The sequence below is a fragment of the Typopeltis vanoorti genome, chromosome 4, assembly GCF_054136105.1.
Source record: "Typopeltis vanoorti isolate ZY-2024b chromosome 4, IOZ_Tvanoo_1.0, whole genome shotgun sequence".
Classification (NCBI taxonomy): domain Eukaryota; kingdom Metazoa; phylum Arthropoda; class Arachnida; order Uropygi; family Thelyphonidae; genus Typopeltis; species Typopeltis vanoorti.
The window spans coordinates 72,356,536-72,376,264 of record NC_143552.1 but is presented as its reverse complement, the minus strand read 5'-3'; the positions used below and the strand labels follow the sequence as shown (position 1 = coordinate 72,376,264).

Genomic DNA, 19,729 nt, shown 5'->3' with positions numbered 1-19,729 from the left:
CTGATTTTCTCAGAACTGTCATATCTGCTACTCTCTGATCTGTAATCAGCTGCTTTATTTCTATCCCAACTCTCATATATATGTGTGTTAAAATTCTTGAAAACTGTCTTGCATACTGCACTTTCTTATGGATGATTTCTCTATCTTGTTCCATATAAATTTATTCAACTACCTACCACCATCGTAGTCCTCATTTTACTATCTGTTTCCATATTTAATGTGCCATCTTCAATACAAATTGTGCCTAAATAGCTGAATTATTTTACTAGCTGTCTTGGTTAATTTCTGATAATGCAGATGACATTTTCTGTTTCCTGGTTATGTTCATTGTTTTCATCTTTTTTTTTTTTTTGATGGTTTCCATACCAGCTTCATCACAGCAGTTATTTAATTTGGCTAAAGACTTGGTGGCTTTTAGCCTTATTACTTGGTTTAAAATTCTGTTTGCACCATACAGATTTATTGTTATGAACAGTTTTTTGACTTCCTTTACTTAGGCTTTTTGCAATCAATACAGTTTAAACAGAGATCCTGATTATATTTCCATAGTTCTTGTTTATTTATTGTAGGTAAAAATAGTCTTGGCATCCCTATCTAAGCATAATACAGTTTATTTTGCTTTTATTGACAATTAACAAATAATTACCTAGGTTAAAATATTTTCTGTTCATAGAACTTGGACAAATGTTGTACATTTGTGCATTTTCAGTGCAATTTGAAAGATTTTCATACTGAGATGAAAATTTTATAATCCATATTTAATGCAGTAGATGTACCACTATAATGAAATAATGTGCTATAATGAACTATGGAAAAGTTTCAGCCAAAGTTGCAGGAAATATAACAAAAGAAAATCAGGAAACAGAACAGAGGAAATGATGGGAATTATACAATGTGGACAAAACACAATGGATTGGCAGGAACCATATATAAAGACTCAAAATGACAACATGAAAAAGTATAAATAAAAACAATAATAGGAGACATAAGAAACAATTAGAAGAGAATGAAATTATAAGTCTGGAATCAACGTTTAAATTTTGAAAAGTTACAATGAAATACTGTAAATGTGTACAAACTGTAAAAATTAATAAATTTAATTATTTTTACAATTAAAAAAATTAACTCTAGGCTGCCCAAAGAAAGACCTAGGTTCAATTCTAGTCACCGATTAGAGGAACTTATTCTAAGCCTTTCTTTGACCAGTTTCCAAGTTAGTTGATCTCTCACATGGGCAATGAGTTTTTCCTCCTGGACTCAGGTTTTTTTCATCTCCTAAACTCAAGAAAATCGACCACAGAACCCGCACAGTTTCAGACAATAATATATCTTGTTAGGGTTGGGAAACTGGAAATTTCAGCACTTGTGTCCAGTCTATTCACTGGATGCTGTTTAAAATTAGTGATAGTCTTGGGCCAGCTATCTCTGATAGCTGGAGATTGAACTATCCACACAGTCTCCTAAAGTTAGATAGGATTAAAATGGCTTCATCTACTCCCTCCGAGGGAATAAAAGGTGTTATGCTTATTAAATTACTTAAGGAATGTATAATGTACAAATGATATAAATTAAAATTAAACTTTAATCTATATTCCAATATTTTGGCAACGTCACGTCATTTTCACAGGAACTTAAAATAACGACACGTGCATGCAGGTACTACACACAGTAACTGAGGACGAAACAGGATGCTGTTGTTTCTCCTAAAAGTCCTGATGGTGCCTCCTAGCGGGCTATGTACATATTCTCGGCCATTGGACTGAAGGTCTTCTGATGTAAGTCTCCCAAATTTGGGGCAGTCTCATGCAACCAAATTTGTTGGTTTTAGCATGTTTCTTAGGGCTGAGGCTGATTCCATGAATGGCCTTTCAAATTTGAATTTACTATGGCATATTGCCATGGCATGGAGAGGACATATCATTATCTTAAACCCTGTCAGAAATGCAAAAGTACTGAACACCATATTATACTACTTGTCCTTTTAGAACTCTCACCAAAAGAGTGGGAGCACTGGTAGGATCTGTTAGAATAGCATATATGTTGGAGAGGAGTAAAGAAGAGTTCCCAGATCTTCGAATTCAGTCTAGTAAAGAATGTGCTTTCAAATAACCTACACTTGGTAAAATCACAAAAAGCGCACAATAATATCAGCCAAAAATTAATCCCAAAATTCAAGAACAGCAGGAGCCACTTTCCTCATCAAATATGGATAGAACAACAATAGTTAAAATTAATAATAATGAATCTAGCATAACAACTGAACAGATACAACAAATGAAAACAAGTGAAACTGTTACACAAGGAGCAGTCAGTGAAGAGCAAACAGAAAAGCAAGTAAGATATCTGAAAGAACTTAATATCCTGACAAGATCATTAAAAAGAAAAGATGAATTAATCAAAAAAAAATTGATGATAAACAGAAAAAATTAAAAGATAATCTAAAAAAAAAAAAGGAACAAAATCTAAAAGGACAAGAAATTATAAAAATGTAAGGATGGAGAAGGTTATGGATCATCAAATAAAGACTCCTCAGGCATGGACTATGAGAAACCTTCTCATGCTGATGAAAGTAAAGGGAGGAATACACAGTTAAAGAAAAAATAATAAAGTTTGCTGATGCAAAGTTTTCTCAGTATAATTACATTACCATTTACATGAAAAGAAAATAACTGACTTCCAAATTAAGAACAGTAGCCATGAAATTGAAATAACGACAAGCAACTGGAAAAAACTGGAAAAGAATTTTCAAGATGCAGGCTAAATAAAAGAAAATAACTGACTTCCAAATTAAGAACAGTAGCCATGAAATTGAAATAACGACAAGCAACTGGAAAAAACTGGAAAAGAATTTTCAAGATGCAGGCTACACAGTTGCTCCTGTACAGATTGAAGATGTCATCGATTTATCTAAATCTAGAAGTTAAAGAATTACCAGTTGCACGTCACTAATCATATCATATTATCTCTCTCTCTCTCCTGCATTGCCTTATTAAATGCATGAGGATTCCACAAGCCAGTTAAACAAGAAACTATATGGAAACTTATGCTATGCCATAATAACATAATTTTGGAACTTTGGAAAGAATAAAGAACCTTCTGAAACTCCAGTAAGATAAAGTGGGTATCTATCTGTTAAAGATTTTATATCTCAGAAGTATGTTTCTTGGAGATAGATAATGAAAGTATATAGAATGGAGAAAGTATGTTTCTTAGCTGGAGTAGGGGTTCTTGTAACATGTTTCAAGAATCCTTTCTTTCAACATGTAAATATACATGTGAATGAAACAATATTCATTATCTATCTGGATCACATTATGAAGGAAAATGATATTAAACCTGATATCAAAATTGGAGATGTTAATCTCAGCTCTTTGCTTTATGCAGATGATGTTGTACTTCTAAATAAATCTACTAGAAGTCTGCAAGATTCCCTGACTAAATTGAATAACTGTTGTAATAGATATGGCATTGAAGGTCAGCAATAACAAGACAATGAAAATATCAACTGTATTGTGAATGGAGAAGCTATAGAACAAGTGAAACATTTCAGCTACTTAGGCAGGATTTTTAGTGAACATGGTAAATTAAATATGGAAATAGACAACATAAATTATACATGTTTTGGTCATAAAGTATTACAAAATGAAGATTTATTGTTACATAGACCATATATTTACAACGTACTTAAGCTCTTACAAATTGCCTACCGGTTTCGCTAGTAACTGACCAGCTTTCTCAAGGCTTGCATAGTACAAAAAAGAGGTAAATGCATAAAAGGTTTCAAAATACAAAGAACCATTAGTACCTGTTAGGTAGCTAGGGTGACACGTTCGCGTGACATTAGGTTCATGATGCTGAGTAGTTATGTCACGCGAACGTGTCACCCTAGCTACCTAACAGGTACTAACGGTTCTTTGTATTTTGAAACCTTTTTTGCATTTACCTCTTTTTTGTACTATGCAAGCCTTGAGAAAGCTGGTCAGTTACTAGTGAAACCGGTAGGCAATTTGTAAGAGCTTAAGTACGTTGTAAATATATGGTCTATGTAACAATAAATCTTCATTTTGTAATAGACAACATAATCAACAAAGCTGGTATGATAGGAAGTAAACTGAATAAATTTCTATGGAATAAGAGAGAAATTAGTCAAAACACTAAATTAGCTGTACAAGACAGTGTTCAAACCAATTTTAACTTATGGATCTGAGAGCAGGGTCAGAAGTCTTGACCAAAGACTAGTAAGTCTTAGCCCTAAGTCCTGAGAAAGATTAGGGGCATGACTAGATGGCATCAATGGCAATATCATATTAATTTGATGTTTTAAGGATACTTGTGACATAAAGACTGAATAATATATGCACATAAACATAAGAAAGATATTTAATTAACCAAAGATTTCGGTCTGGAAATAGCAGACCATCTTCAGAGGCAATACAAGAACAGTTTAAAAAAAAAAAAAAAATACAAGGTGAAATACTAATTTCCCCTTGTCAGCTTTGGTGATTGTTTTTTCTCAAAACAAAAGCTAATACTCTTCGCCTAGAAGTCGCTTCTTCTCTACTTAAGGCCAGACTTCCTCCTTCCAACATATCTCTTTCTGAAATGAAATCTTTACAGTCCTTGAGAAAAAAACAATCACCTCATTATCACCAAAACTGACAAGGGGAAAGCAACAGTAGTTATGGACTCAGCAAATTACAGAAGAAAACTTTCTCTTTTACTTCGAGATCGCTCCACATATCAAGAACTTGATTATAATCCAACCGACAGACAACTAAAGAAATTAAATTCTCTCTTAGATGAAGTCATCAGTTTAGATAGAGACACAATTGAAAGACTTAAAACTCATTTTGCAAGACCTCCTAGATTTTATGGTCTTCCTAAAATACTTCCTAAATTCCTAAAAGATCGACTTTCCTCTTCATCCAATAGTAGATTGTATTGATTCTCCTACTTACCGTATAGCCAAATATCTAACTAAATTATTGAAATCTCACATAGGCAACTCTAGTTCCTTTCTAAAAAAACTCCTCACATTTCTTAGAAAAATTAATAAATGTCTCATTGCAACCTACAGATCTTATGGTGAGCTTTGATATAGAATTTTTATATACAAATGTACCTCTCAAGGATACTTTAAAATTACTTGCTGACATCTTTCCAGAAGACATTATAAAACTATTCGATTTCATAATACACTCTGGATATTTCTTATGTCAAAAAATTTTGGTAGCCAAGTAGAAGGAACGGCCATGGGAAGTCCTCTTTCTCCTGCTTTAGCCAACTTTTATTTAGAACATTTAAAATAAGTCCTCTTCTCATCTATTTTCCCTCAACCATCCTTTTGGGTAAGATATATAGATGACATCTTTACTGTATGGCCGCACAACAAAGACTCCTTACCTTCTTTTTTAAACAGTATCAATTCCTTACATCATCGTATAAAGTTTACTATGGAAATGGAAGAAAACAACCAGTTATCCTTTTTAGATGTTCTCCTCATCCAGTCACCTTCAAATACTCTTACAACTACAGTTTACAGGAAACCAACGTTCACAGGTTGTTATATTCTTGAAGAATCAGCCCATCATCCTTGTCAAAAAACAGGAATCATAAAATGTCTAATCAAAAGAGCCAAAACTAATTGTTCTACTTCTAATTTTCTATAGAAAGAACTTTCTTCTATCCAATAACACATGAAACTCAATGGCTTTTCCAAAAAGAGTACTCAACATCTTCTCGATTCTTATAATCCACCACAAAACAACGAAGATTCAATATGTCGAGTTCCAATTCCTTACATCTCTGGGATTTCAGAACCTATCACAAAAATTCTAAAGAAATATGAGTTAACAGCTACGTATTCACCTATTAAGAAATTATCTTCCCATTTTCCTTCCCCTAAAGACAAACGCTCAACTATATCTCTTCCTGGAGTTTATCAAATTCCCTGCAACTGTGATCTCTCCTATTTTGGACAAACTGGACGTTCTCTTGAAAAAAGAATCCAAGAGCATCAATCCTCCATTCATCACAACAAACCTGAAAAATCTGGATTGGCTCAGCATGGGATTGAAACAAACCACAACATCCTTTGGTCAAAAACTCGCCTCTTACATAGATCCCATTATAAATTTGAACATTTATTCAAAGAAAGCGTAGAGGCCTTACTCCATCGTCCTAACCTGAATCAGAATGACTGTATATGTATATCAAAAATCTGGGAAAGTCTAATCAGGATAACTCATTAATTCATATTAATTTTATGTTATTTAATATTATTAATTAATATCTTTATTTCAATCATCTCTACTTAAAAATATTCCCTTTAATACTTAGTGATATAACATCACGTGGCTTGTTCTATTTTTAAATGATTGATCTATTGTTAGTATTCCACCTTGTATTTTTTTTTTTTAAACTGTTCTTGTAGTGCCACTGAAGATGGTCTGCTATTTCCATACAGAAATATTTGGTTAATTAAATATCTTTCTTGTGTTTATGTGTATATCTTATTCAATATCATATTAAAAAGGAGGATATTAGGAAAGAACTTGATATTGTCAGCATCCAGGAATACGTTAGGAGAGCTAATCTCAGGTGGTATGGTCACTTAAACAGAATGGGAGAGGAAAGATTAGCAAAAGAAGTGTTCTCTGCCAGGTTGGCAGGAAAACGATCCAGAGGAAGACCAAGATATAGGTGGATTGATATGGTACAATGTGCCTTAGACGATAGAAATATAAGATCTGATAATGTTGGAGCGTTGACAAGTAACAGACTGATTTGGAGGAAAATTGTAGATAGGAAGTTAGTAATGATGTAAATTTTTCATGTAGTACTATCATAGCCTGTAAACTCCTTGAGGATACATGGCAGGAATTTGATGATGATTATTATTATTATAACTTCACTGCAGCAGAAGTCATCTGTATTATGCATCCAAGGTGGACATATAGTAACACGGCATACCATGGGTGCCATGTTACTAGATTAGACTTGGATCAGAAGTCCAGTCAGTTTACCACATTCCATATAGGCTAAGTGAATATTTCTCTCAGTTTTCTAGCTTTGACCTTTTAGTGGTCCTTATGATATTATATATTGCACTAACTCCTCTTTGACTGGATGAAATGTATCAATTGTTTTAATTTTTGTTTCAGTCAGATCATGTTATTGACAAAATTCTCTAGAGTACACAAACTAAAAACAGATTGGTCATATTGCACTGATTTCTGATAAATGTATTTGATTTTACAAAAGTTTCATATTCATTAGAGAACCTTGAGTAATATAAATCATCATCATCAAATTCCTGCCATGTACCCTCAGGGAGTGTACAGAATATGATAGTATTACATGAAAAGCTTACATCACTGCTAACTTCCTATCTACAATTTTCCTCCAAATTAGTCTGTTACCTGTCAAGAACTCCAACATTGTCAGATCTTATATTTCTATCTTCTAAGGCACTTTATATATATATATATATATATATTACTGTCATGTTGTACCAAAATATAAAATGATGGTATAACATGTACAATATATTACACAGGAATTATAACAGTCCACACAGAAACATTGGGTATAGTAAACTTAATATAAAAACAAAATATAAAATGAAATGTAAAAATAAAAAATTAGTTGCAACCTTATTTTTTAATTTATGTATACAAGGTGTGACAATTTAATTCCCAAAATGCACCTGTAAAAAACCTACATTTGGAACTATACGTTAGTGGCTACTGTCGCCTTTGAAGTATTCCCCTTGTGCATTTATGTACTGGTTAAGATGGCGATCCCATTTTTGGAAACAGGCCTGGAACTCTTTTTCCGGAATACTGTTGAGTTCCTTTCAGTGGATATCAATGATGTCAGAAAATCTTCATCCTTTTAGTGCAATCTTTAATTTTGGAAACAGCCATAAATCACAGGGAGCTAAGTCAGGTGAATAAGCAGGATGACCTAATTCAGTGTTCGATTTTCTGGCCAGAAACTCTCTCCCAATGAGCTCACTATGGCTTGGCACATTGTTGTGATGGATGATCCATGTCAGGCTACAATTCAGGGTTTTTTCTCCTTTCTTGATTCATTTGCAATTCATCACACACTAATCGTCTGTCAGACTGTACCAAATCTCGCACTCTGTTCACATTTGCATCCTTTGTTTTTGTTTTTGGCTACCCACTTCTGAGGTCATCATTCACATCTTCTTGCCCACCTTTGAATCTCTTATGCCACTCTAAGACACTTTGGCTTTTTCAGAGCATCCACACCATATACCACTTTCAACAGCTCCAACATTTCAGCAGCAGTTTTGGTGATTTTCACACAAAATTTGATGTTAACACGTGCTTCAAATTTCGATCACACATTTTTACTGCAAAGTTTACATGCAGATCTCTATTGTTTTTGCAATAGCCAACTGGCAAATGGCTCTGTCAGCTTGAGGTTTACACACGCATTAGTTAAAAGATGTACAAACATGATTACTCATGTGACTCCAACCAAATCACCACACGTGAAACACTACGTGGCTGTTCTGGGAATTAAATTGTCACACCTCATGTGTGTGTGTGTAGAAATATATAGAAATGCAGAGAACCAATTGAGGCTTCTGACCCAATGTCAGATCCACACCTTCATGTGGTGTGCCCTGTTAGTAGGTATCCACTGAGTACTGAATGTATGAGGATGAGGCTGGAAATTTGTGACCTAGCAAATTGTACTCTCTCTCTATGAGTTTAAGCCACAAATAATATGATGGTGCAACATGATAAGCTTTTGTGCCAACTGGGTGTGTTGCCCAGTTAAACAAAGCCTCCATTGTTTTCATCAGGGAACCAAGGTGAGCAGTAAAAAGTCAGTTACTGGAACAGACTCAGGTTCTACATCTAGAAGAAGAATAAACCCAACTTCAGAAGAACTGAAGATAGCAACAATGAATATAAGGAATATTAATGGAAAGGAAGTCAAGCTTGCAGAAGAACTGAAAAAGTGCCATGTGGACATAATTGGCATCATTGAAACAAAGAAGACAAAACCGGTGAGCTCTTGCTAAATAATAAATATAGGATGTTATATTCAAGCAATAATGATCAAGGAAAGGAAAGAGTAGCGTAGCATTCAACGTCAAACATGAACAGAAACTTCTTGATTGGAAGGCGCTTTCAAGTAGAGTTATGTGGGCATATGTCAAAATGGAGAAATGGACAATGAAACTTATTTGTGGCTATTCTCCCACAGAAGGTTCTAAGGAAGAAGTGGAGCAATTTTTTGAGTCAACTAGAGCAGGCAGTTGACATAAAGAAAATGGGAAAAGTAGTACTTTTTGGAGATCTAAACAGCAAAGTAGGAAATGAATACCACCACACATATAGAAATGTTTTGGGAAAATTTGGAGAAAAAGGACAGGGATATTAATAATTTAAAGTATCTGCTGGATTTCTGCTCAGGATATGGACTAGTCAAAGAAAAGCCGCATTGACTGTGTTATTGTTGATAGTGATATCTTCATGCTAGGTCAGGATACAAGAGTGTACAGAGGATTTGAAATTGGAAGTGACCATTAAAACTAAATATTACATTGAAAAAAATGGTATCTAAAAAGTTTTAAAAAAAAAGTTAAAGTTGAGCAGTTTTTACACATACACTGTATATGCAACAATAGAAAGATTATTGAAGAAAGAATGAACAGTTCAAAAAGAAGAAACAAACCTTGAAGTCTCAGTGGTAAAATCTGATTGATTCAATTAGGGAGGCATGCAGTCAAGTTGTCTGCAAGGAATAGAAAAATAAGAATGCCATGATGAATACATGACGTTAAAGAAGCAGTCCTGGAAAAGAAGAAAACTTTCAGTTCCTAGCAAAAAATTAACAGTTGCTCTAAAAGAATACATAGAAATACATAAAAGAGCTAAGCTATGTGGAAAGTAACTAAACAAAAGTCATGGGAAGACTTTGGTAAGAATATAGAAGGTAAATATTAGGAAGTTGGCAAAATGTGGTGGAAACTATTAAAAAGTTTAGAAATGGAGGAAAGAGTATATTATAAAAGGAGTCAAAGATGATAACGGTGTCATGAAGATTGAAGGATATCCTTAAGGATGTGTGGAGTAACTACTTTTGAAAGTCTGTTAAATAATATAAGTGGTGACAGAACCATTGTAGAAAATTTTCAAGAGAAATGCAAACAGGAGTATATATACCAATACTTGAAACCGAAAACACTGTCAAAAACTTGAAATGTAGAAAGGCAGCTGGAGTAGATGATATTTGACTGGAAATGCTCAAATCAGGTGATATAAAAGTTTTGCAGTTGCTACACTACATAATTAAGAGGGCCTGGTCAGAAGGTCAAATTCCAGAGCTCTAATAGTTCCCATCTATAAAAAAAAAGGGAATAAAGCTGAATGGAACATTATACAGTTACATTATAAAACTTATGGAAACAACTACCGTGTTAGAGTAAAACTTTAGTTTAATATAAACCAAAATAAACACTCAATGTTTTGACCTTCACATGAAGGTCATCATCTGGAGTATACACATATATACAAAGAAACAAGCTGCACTACAATCTACATGGCATGCTAAAGTTACTGACCAACCATTACAACTATTGGCCTGACCTCTGGCAGGAAAAAAAACCTTACTACATCAAAGCTAGAGTCTTATTATTATTATTATTATCTGTTAGGTTACAAAATTAAATTAAGCTGGAGAGCAACATGTTTACAAAAAAAAAAAGGGAAAAAATTAATTAATTAATTAATAATAAATTAAAATTAAAAATTATTTATATGAGTACACATATAAATTACAACCATCTGGTATGTATAGTGGCCAGTAAAAGCTGAAAATTGCTTAGAGTCCTAAAGTCAGGGTTTGCTGGAAACTGTGGGCTGGATGTGTGCCATCCAATGGATGGCACATCCAGCCAACATAGTTTCAGTTGATCAATAACTTTAGCATACCATGTAGATTGTAGTGTAGTGTAGCTTGTTTCTTTGTGTATATACGAGGTGGTATCAAAAAGTTTCGAGACTAGCTCTGTTTATGAGAAATTACTTTATTTATCTATGTTTACACACCATCACCTTCAAAATAGTCTCCTTGCATATCAATACAGCGCTCCCAGCGTTCTTGCCACTTCTGGAATGTGTCCTGGAAGTCTTCTTTTCAAAGCATGTCAAGCACCCTCTGCGATTTGCGCTGGATCTCCGCAATGTGTCAAAACGGTGACATTTGACTGGATCTTCATTTTCGGGAAGAGGACGAAGTCTGCAGGAGCCAAATCTGGCGAGAAACTCGTGTGAGGAGAGCTCGGTGACAGGGTGCATTGTCGTCATGGAGCATCCAGTTTTTCGCGCGCCACAGATCTGGTCGCTTTCGCCAAATGTCCTCCCTCAGACTCCTTAAAACCTGGCAGTAGAACTCGCTATTGATGGTCTGGCCCCTGAAGACAAATTCTCGATGCACAATGCCGTGAATGTCAAAAAAGACGATGAGTATGCACTTGGTCGAGCTGCTGATCTGCCTCGCCTTTTTCGGTCGTGGAGATGACGGGCTCTTCCACTGTGAAGACTGTTGCTTCATCTCAGGGTCGTACCCATACACCCAAGTTTCGTCACCGGTAATGATCCTCAAATTTCACGTTTTTTCAAACGTGAATTTCACGTTTGCTCTTTGTTCTAACTTGCTGTCCATGATGAAATTGCAGATGTGGTAACGCAGGTGGTCAGAATAGCATCAGTTGCACAGCTCCTGACGTACACAGGACGATGTCTTTTGGCACACTGACTTATGAAGGTAGGTGCTCCCTGTGACTGTGCGTGCAGCCTTGTGCTGCCATCTGTTGGCGTGTTACAAACCTAGTCTCGAAACTTTTTGATACCATCTCGTATGTATATACTCCAGGTTTATTTTGGTCTATATTAAGCTAAAGTTTTACTCTAACACAGTAGTTGTTTCCATAAGTTTTCATAATGTGTTCTGATCACCGTGTAAGCATGAAGGAAAAGAACATTATACAGGGCAATACGTAGTCTATATTTCAGTTGTAAGATAGAAGTCAGAATTGAAGGGAATACAAGAAGATGGTTGGACTGTAAAATCAGGTGCAAGACAAGAATGTACATTATCTCCACTCTTATTTATCAACTATAATGGATCACATTATGAAAGAAAATGACATTAAACTTAATATTAGAATTGGAGATATCAACTCTTTGTTTTATACAGATGATGTCGTACTCCTGAACACACATCCAGTGCAAGTCTCTAGTATTCTCTAACTAAATTTAATAACAGCATTTTCATGCCATATTTAAAAAAAAATATGGATGAAAATCAGCAATAAAAAGACCAAAACTATGAAAATAGCAGAGCATAGAAAACTGCAACTGAAAAGAGCATATAGAACTAGTAAAATATTTCAGCTATTTCGGCAGTTTTTAGTGATGGTAAGTTAAACTGTGTGTTGGGAAGCCAATGGAATAAATTTATAAGGAATAAGAGTGAAATTACTCAAAGCACTAAACTAGCAGTATACAAGACAATGTTCAAACCACTTTTAATTTATGGATCTGAAAGTTGGGTTAGAAATAAAGCACTTAATCAGATTAGAGACCACAGATGTGAGATTCTTAAAAAAATTAGGGCCTGAACAGATGGTATCAATGATAGAGTAATTAGGAAGGAACTTGACATTGTTTGCATTCAAGAATCTGTGAGCAGGACTAATCCAAGGTGGTATGGTCACTTAAACAGAATGAGAGAGGTAAGCAAAACAAATGTTTGATGTCAAGGTGGCAAGAAAAAGACCCAGAGGAAGACCAAGTTTTAAGTGGATTGATTCCATTTGTAGTGCCTTAGAAGAGTGAAATATTAGATACAATAATATTGGAGTGATAACAAATAATAAACTAATTTGGAGGAAAATTGTTGGTAGAAGATTATTAATAATGTAAACTTAATCATGTGGTGATGTATTTATTTATTTTTTAATAATTTGAAAACCTTGCTCTAGAAACACAAAACTTTTTTTATACTGCTTCAGATCAGGCCTCCAATAAGCATGATGATGTAGTTATGTGCTTGGCAATGAAATTTCTCCCATCTGAAACAGACATAAACATTCCTGCCCACTGCATTATTAAAACCTACAACTTGCTGATTAGGGAGTGGTAATGCTAACTGAAGTCAACCAGGCCATTGAATTAAAAATTCAACTGTGGACAATTTTCAACTGTAGAGTATGTCAGGAATTAGCCATCCTGGTTGGCCGAGTGGTTAGCATATCCACTCTCCAGGAGGCTGCAGGTTTGAATCCTACCGTGGGCATGGATGTTTGTGATTGTCTGTGAAAATAGTAGTTGTGGTGAGTGATAGATGGCATTGGGGTAGATGATGATGGTAGTTGCGGTTCATTGTAGTTGGTGAATTGAGTGGTGGAGACAGAGAGTTGTGGAGTTGGTGTCCTCCCTCGATGAGTCTTTGGACTCCCTGGAGGTATCATATAATAATAATAATTAAAGAAGCTTGCTAGCATGATCTATATTTGATCATATTGATATGCTGTAGTGCAGTAACTTTAGCAGTTTCTGTTCTGATGGAATAGAATGCCATCATCTTGTAATTATAATATTCGATATAATAATATATTTTTTAACTTTTTTACTATAATTAGACTTTTATGTTGGCAAAATTATTTGAAATGATAATAATAATTCTTCCTTGACATGATGGAATATAATGAAATTTTGTGTTTAGTATTACAGTTAAAATTTGTTGAGTTGTTTCAGTTATTGCACTAATGAATAGCATCATTATATGATGACTATTATGACTCACCTTTTTTTATGATTCTTCTTCTTATTGTGCTATCTTCTATCGAAGGTCAGCGACCATCTTGGCAAACAAACTGCGCTCTTGTGCTAATCTGAGCAGTTGTGCACTGCTCTTTCCTGTCCACGTCTTGATGTTGTCAAACCATGATATTCTTTTTCTTCCTCTAGTTCCTTTGCCACCAATTCTTCCTATCAAAATAGTTTGTAGAAGTTGGTATTTGCTGTTTCTCATGATGTGGCCAAGATATGATGTTTTTCGTTTCTTGATTATTTGTACAAGATGTTTAGCTTTGCCAATGGATTTTAAGACATCTTCATTGGTAATTTTTTCTGTCCATGATATCTTTAGCATTCTTCTGTATAGCCACATCTCAAAGGCTTCGATTTTCTTGATGGTTGTCGCCTTCAATGTCCATGTTTCAACTCCATAGAGCAGAATAGACCACACGTAGCATTTCAGCATTTGGCATCTGACCTCCATGTTTAGGTCTTTATTGCAGAATAATGTTCTCATTTTCATGAAGGACTGCCGTGCAACTTCAATCCTTGTCTTTATATCTATTTCTGGATCCCACCGTTCATTAAGCCAGCAACCAAGATATTTATATCTTGACACTTGATCAATATTTTTCCCATTGAGTGTCAGTTTCATTGATGAGGCTGGATGTTTGCTGATGATCATGTATTTTGTCTTGTTGATGTTTATATTTATTCCCATTCTTTGGCTTTCTATGTATACTCTGTCAATGAGTTTTTGGAGATCCATAATATTATCTGCAATTAGCACGGTGTCATCTGCATATCGAAGGTTGTTAACAATCTTTCCATTTATTGCGATTCCCTCTGAACATTCTTCCAATGCTTTTTTAAAGATTACCTCTGCATATATGTTGAACAGGAGTGGTGAGAGCACACATCCTTGTCTCACTCCTCTTTTGATGTTAATATCACCGGTGGTAATGTTGTCTAATTGAACGGTAGCTGACTGATTCCAATACAGATTTGTTATTAGTCTTATGTCTTGTTCATCTAGCCTTATTTGTTGAAGGACTTCTATTAAGTTAGTGTGTCTGACTTTGTCGAATGCTTTTTCAAAATCTATGAAACACATAAAGACAGATTTCTGTTTTTCTATGCATTTTTGTATCAATATTTGGGTACAGAAAAGGGCCTCTCTAGTACCAAAACCATTCCGAAAGCCGAATTGTGTTTCACTTAGAGTTTCTTCACTTTTTCTATAAATACGATTCTGAATTACTTTCAAAAATATTTTTAATGTTTAGCTCATTAGACTAATAAGTCGGAAGTCACCACAGGAATTCGCTTTGGGTTTCTTTGGGACAGTGATAAATGTAGATTTGAGCCAATCTGATGGAAATTCATCACTTTCATATATTTTATTAAATAGTTTTTCAAGAAGTTTGATGTTATCTGGTTCTATTAATTTTAAAAATTCTGTTTGCACACCATCTGGTCCACTGGCTTTTCCTGTTTTACTTGTTCGTATAGCATTCTCTATTTCGCTTTTCATGATTGCTGGTCCTTGAATGTTATCTTTTATATTTATAGGCTTCTGTCTAGTATCATTGAAAAGTTCTGTTACATATTTTACCCAAATCTGTGCTTTATTCTCTTCTTCTAGAACTATTTTTCCATTTTCGTCTCTTAGAGACACTATTTGCTTTTTCCTCAGTTTTCCAGAAATTTCGTTGATTTTCTTATACAGATTGAAATTATCATGTTTCTTCTGAAGCAGTTCAATTTCAGTACATAAATTTTTCATCCAATTTTCCTTGGCTTCTTTTATTTTTTTCTTGATGATGTTATGTGTTTCTGTATACCTGGCAAGGTCTTTGTTTTTGTACATTCTTCTTGTATCAGTAAGAGAAAGAATCTCATCTGTCATCCATTCCTGTTGTTTTATATTATTCACATAACCTACTTCTTCAATACTTTTTATGATTGATTGCACTTATTTCTTTATATGGGCATAAAGGTGATTTAATACTGAATTACATAATAATAAGAACATGATATTGACTCTCACTTATGGAAAACAAATTAATAATTTGTTTATAGGTAGATAGAAAATTCACTAGATAGCTTCCTGTCTAGTTAATTTTCTTCATCACCGTATTGTACCTCTGAGGCCATAGTCAGAAGTTTTCACCATTATAACAAACTCATTCATTATTTATTATAGTAGCATATGCTATAGTGAGAGCTGACTGTATAACACTATCAGTTTATGGATGCTATTTAGTGTGCTACTATCTTTGAATTTTATGTATATATATATATATGTTCATATTATTTACTGACTGAATTCCGAGAATTAGAAAAACAATTTAATTTAACACACAACATGTTTCGTCAGAATGCCGACTTCTCCAGGCATGAGAACATTAAAAGCAAACATAAAATACACTGTAAAGAAACATTGTACCACTACAAAAACAGACTATGAACTGGAATTAAGTTAGAACTGAAGCTACAGTCCAGGCTAAAGTTCTATTGTTAAGCATCTGCGAGCGTGTGACTTCATGAGTGCGCCAGTATCTGATAGCAGAGCTATGTGAGTCTGGCAAACTATAATTAAGGTTACTGTTTATGTGAGAAGAGTCTCGAATAATTTCTTTGGATTCAACTATGTGCCGTTCTACTTCATCGTGGCATATATTAATGTTTGATGTTGTATTCCAGTCTATTTCATGTTGGTGGCCTTCATTATTTGTGTTCACTGAGAACAGGACATGGCTTGAGAGGGCGCTTGCTCTGGTTCTACTATAGGCAATGTCTCTCTGATGTTCTTCGAGACGCAGGAGGATGGTCTTCTCAGTTTGGCCATAATATGGCTTCCCACAGTTACATGTGATTTTAATCAATTTAAATCAATTCTAAGCCAACCAAACAGGCTCACAACCATCTTCAGTTTCCAGGTGTATATAAAACAATTGTTGATAGTATTGACTCACCTACATATAAGTTATCAAAATATCTAGCATCCTCCTTAAAAGGTTTAGCAGGAAAATCTTCTTCTTACATTAAAAATTCAAAGGACTTTGTCTCTAAAATTAAAAATATAAAGCTTAAGAATTCAGATATTATGGCGAGATTTGATGTGGTGGCACTCTTTACAAATGTTCCAACTTGAGAGGTTCTCAATATTTTAAATAACAAGATCTCAAAAAAGATGTTTGTTCTGCTGTCACATTGTGTTAATTCAGGCTACTTTAAGTTTGAAGAAAAAATTATAAACAAAATAAGGGATTAGCAATAGGCAGCCCCCCCCCCTGTCTCCAATACTAGCCAACATTTTTTTCGAGGATTTCGAAGAAAAGACCATCTCTACTGCTACACTTTAACCTAAAATCTGGCTCCGTTACATGCATGACATATTCCTTATTTGGGAATATAGTATAAATAATCTTCACATTTTTTTAAATCACTTAAACAACTTCCACCTAGACATCAAGTTTACCATCGAAATTGAAGGAAATGGATCTCTGCTGTTTTTAGACATCAAGCTTACTAAGATGTTTGACTCCTTAAAAATCTTGATCTTCAGAAAATCAATGCACACAGATAGATACCTGCATGCATCCTCACACCACTATCCAGCACAGAAGTTAGGTATCATCTCCACTCTGGCTCATCGTGCCAAGTCTGTATTGTCAGATGAGGAGGAGCTGAAAAATGAACTACAATTTATCTTCACAAATAATGGCTACTCTTCAAAAACTATCGATAAACAACTATACCACCGTCCTCAAAACAACACAGAGACACAGGACAACCCCAAGGGTTATATCTCTTTACCATACATCAGCTCGCGCTCCCAGAAACTAAGAAGAATTTTGAAAACATTTAATATAAAAATGTGCTTTTCTGCTCTTCCTAAATTCAGATCAATTCTAAGCCAACCCAAACAGGCTCACAACCATCTTCAGTTTCCAGGTGTATATAAAATCATATGTGACTGTGGGAAGCCATATTATGGCCAAACTGAGAAGTCCATCCTCCTGCATCTCAAAGAACATCAGAGAGAGAGAGACATTTTTTATAGTAGAACCAGAGCAAGCACCCTCTCAAGCCATGTCCTGTTCTCGGTGAACACAAATAATGAACGCTGCCAACACGAAATTGACTGGAATACAACATCAAACATTCATATATGCCATGATGAAGTAGAATGCTGCATAGTTGAATCCAAAGAAATTATCCGAGACTCTTCTCACATAAACAGTAAACCGTAGTTATAGTTTGCCAGACTCACATAGCTCTGCTATCAAATACTGGCACACTCGTGAGGTCACATGCTAGCAGATGCCTAACAATAGAACTTTAACCCGAACTGTAGCTTCAGTTCAAACTTAATTCCAGTTCATAGTCCATTTTTGTAGTTGTACAATGTTTCTTTATGGTGTTTTTTATGTTTGCTTTTAATGTTCTCACGCCTGAAGAAGTCAGCATTCCGACGAAACATGTTGTGTGTTAAATTAAATTAATTTGTTTTTCTAATTCTCGGAATTCGTTCAATAAATAATATGAACATATCTACATACCAAGTAAATATAGCTGATAATCATATATATATATATATATATATATATATATATTGATTTGACTGTAGAGACGTGTGTGTGTGGTGGGACGGGCAGGTATTTTAGTATTCAGCTTTATATTTAGACTTCTGTATCCTTATTTGTATATTTAATGGAATTAGACTGTTTAATAGTCTTCACTGTTTATTATTTTTAGGCTGTTTCTCTCTGTTATAATACCAATACCAAAGTCCTTAATGTCATTGCTGCCTAAGGAATGTGCTGGAGGATGCTGCTTTACTGTTACTTCTGTGTTTTTTAATGTTGGCATAAATGAGCAAGCAACTTTGGCTGAGAAGTATGTATAAATTTTAACAGTAAATTTTTAATTTATCTGATAGTTGTATTTCCATTTCATTCCCTTTCGAGTCTTCAAAATTCAAGTCATCTGAATTCAAGGAAAACTGGCTTACCAGTCCGCAACTCAGAGAATTGGGCACCGTAGGTGCCGAGGGGGGGGGAACCCCCTTCAAGTCTTCAAAATTCGAGTCATCAGAATTCAAGGAGAACTGGCCTACCAGTCCGGAATTGGGGGGGCACCATAGGCATCTGGGGGGAAGAGCCCCCCCCCCCCCCCAGTATATATATATAATTGATAAAAAACAGCAACAAAAAAAATTCTTAGCCCACCCATGGTACAAAATGTACTATAGGCTTGTTATAACCTTTCATGGATGAGAACTGACACATAAAAACAAAAAAATGTCATTCCTCTGCTAAAGGCTAAGCTTTTCTTTTCATAAAAATATTCATTTATTACAAATTTTCTTAATGATATTTCAATGAGAAATAAATTATGTTATTTTGTCTAGCATAAATTATAAAACTTGGTACAGTCCTGCTAACACAAAATGTCCTATTAATGTCCAACCAGTGTTGTTACATTAACAGAATGCTGCAGTTGTAGTGTTAGTTAGAATGTACATAAACGGTACAAATTAAATGAAATTAGTACTTGACATTTATTAGAGTTAATTGGTTTTCATGTGCCCTTTAATATTAATACTGTGATTCTGATTTTACTATAGTATTCTTTTTAAATATATTGAAATGAGTATTATTAAGTGAAATTAAAAAAATAATAATAATTTTTTTCCATCAGTTATACTGTTTTTTTTTTCTCATATAGTTCCTCTTATTGGTAGAGGAGAGCAGTTTGGCTCTTAGATGATCCTTCCTCACATGCTCACTTCATCCTCACAGATGCAACATTTCAGCTCTGTCTCTCTTCTATGGGTACTTCCATGGTTACTACTCCATTGAATTGGCAAA

The 19,729-nt window shown here is 34.6% G+C and overlaps 1 protein-coding gene across 4 annotated transcripts in view; it reads left to right on the top strand.

The window, feature by feature from the left end:
* Positions 1–19,729, top strand: part of LOC150107404 (inositol polyphosphate-4-phosphatase type I A) — a 484,038-nt gene that overhangs the window by 409,161 nt on the left and 55,148 nt on the right. For all 4 annotated transcript variants that reach the window (XM_090391868.1, XM_090391866.1, XM_090391867.1 and 1 more), the window contains exon 20: positions 18,615–18,755. In XM_090391868.1, coding sequence (XP_090247994.1) covers positions 18,615–18,755 — 141 coding nt within the window. The remainder of the gene's footprint in view (positions 1–18,614; positions 18,756–19,729) is intronic.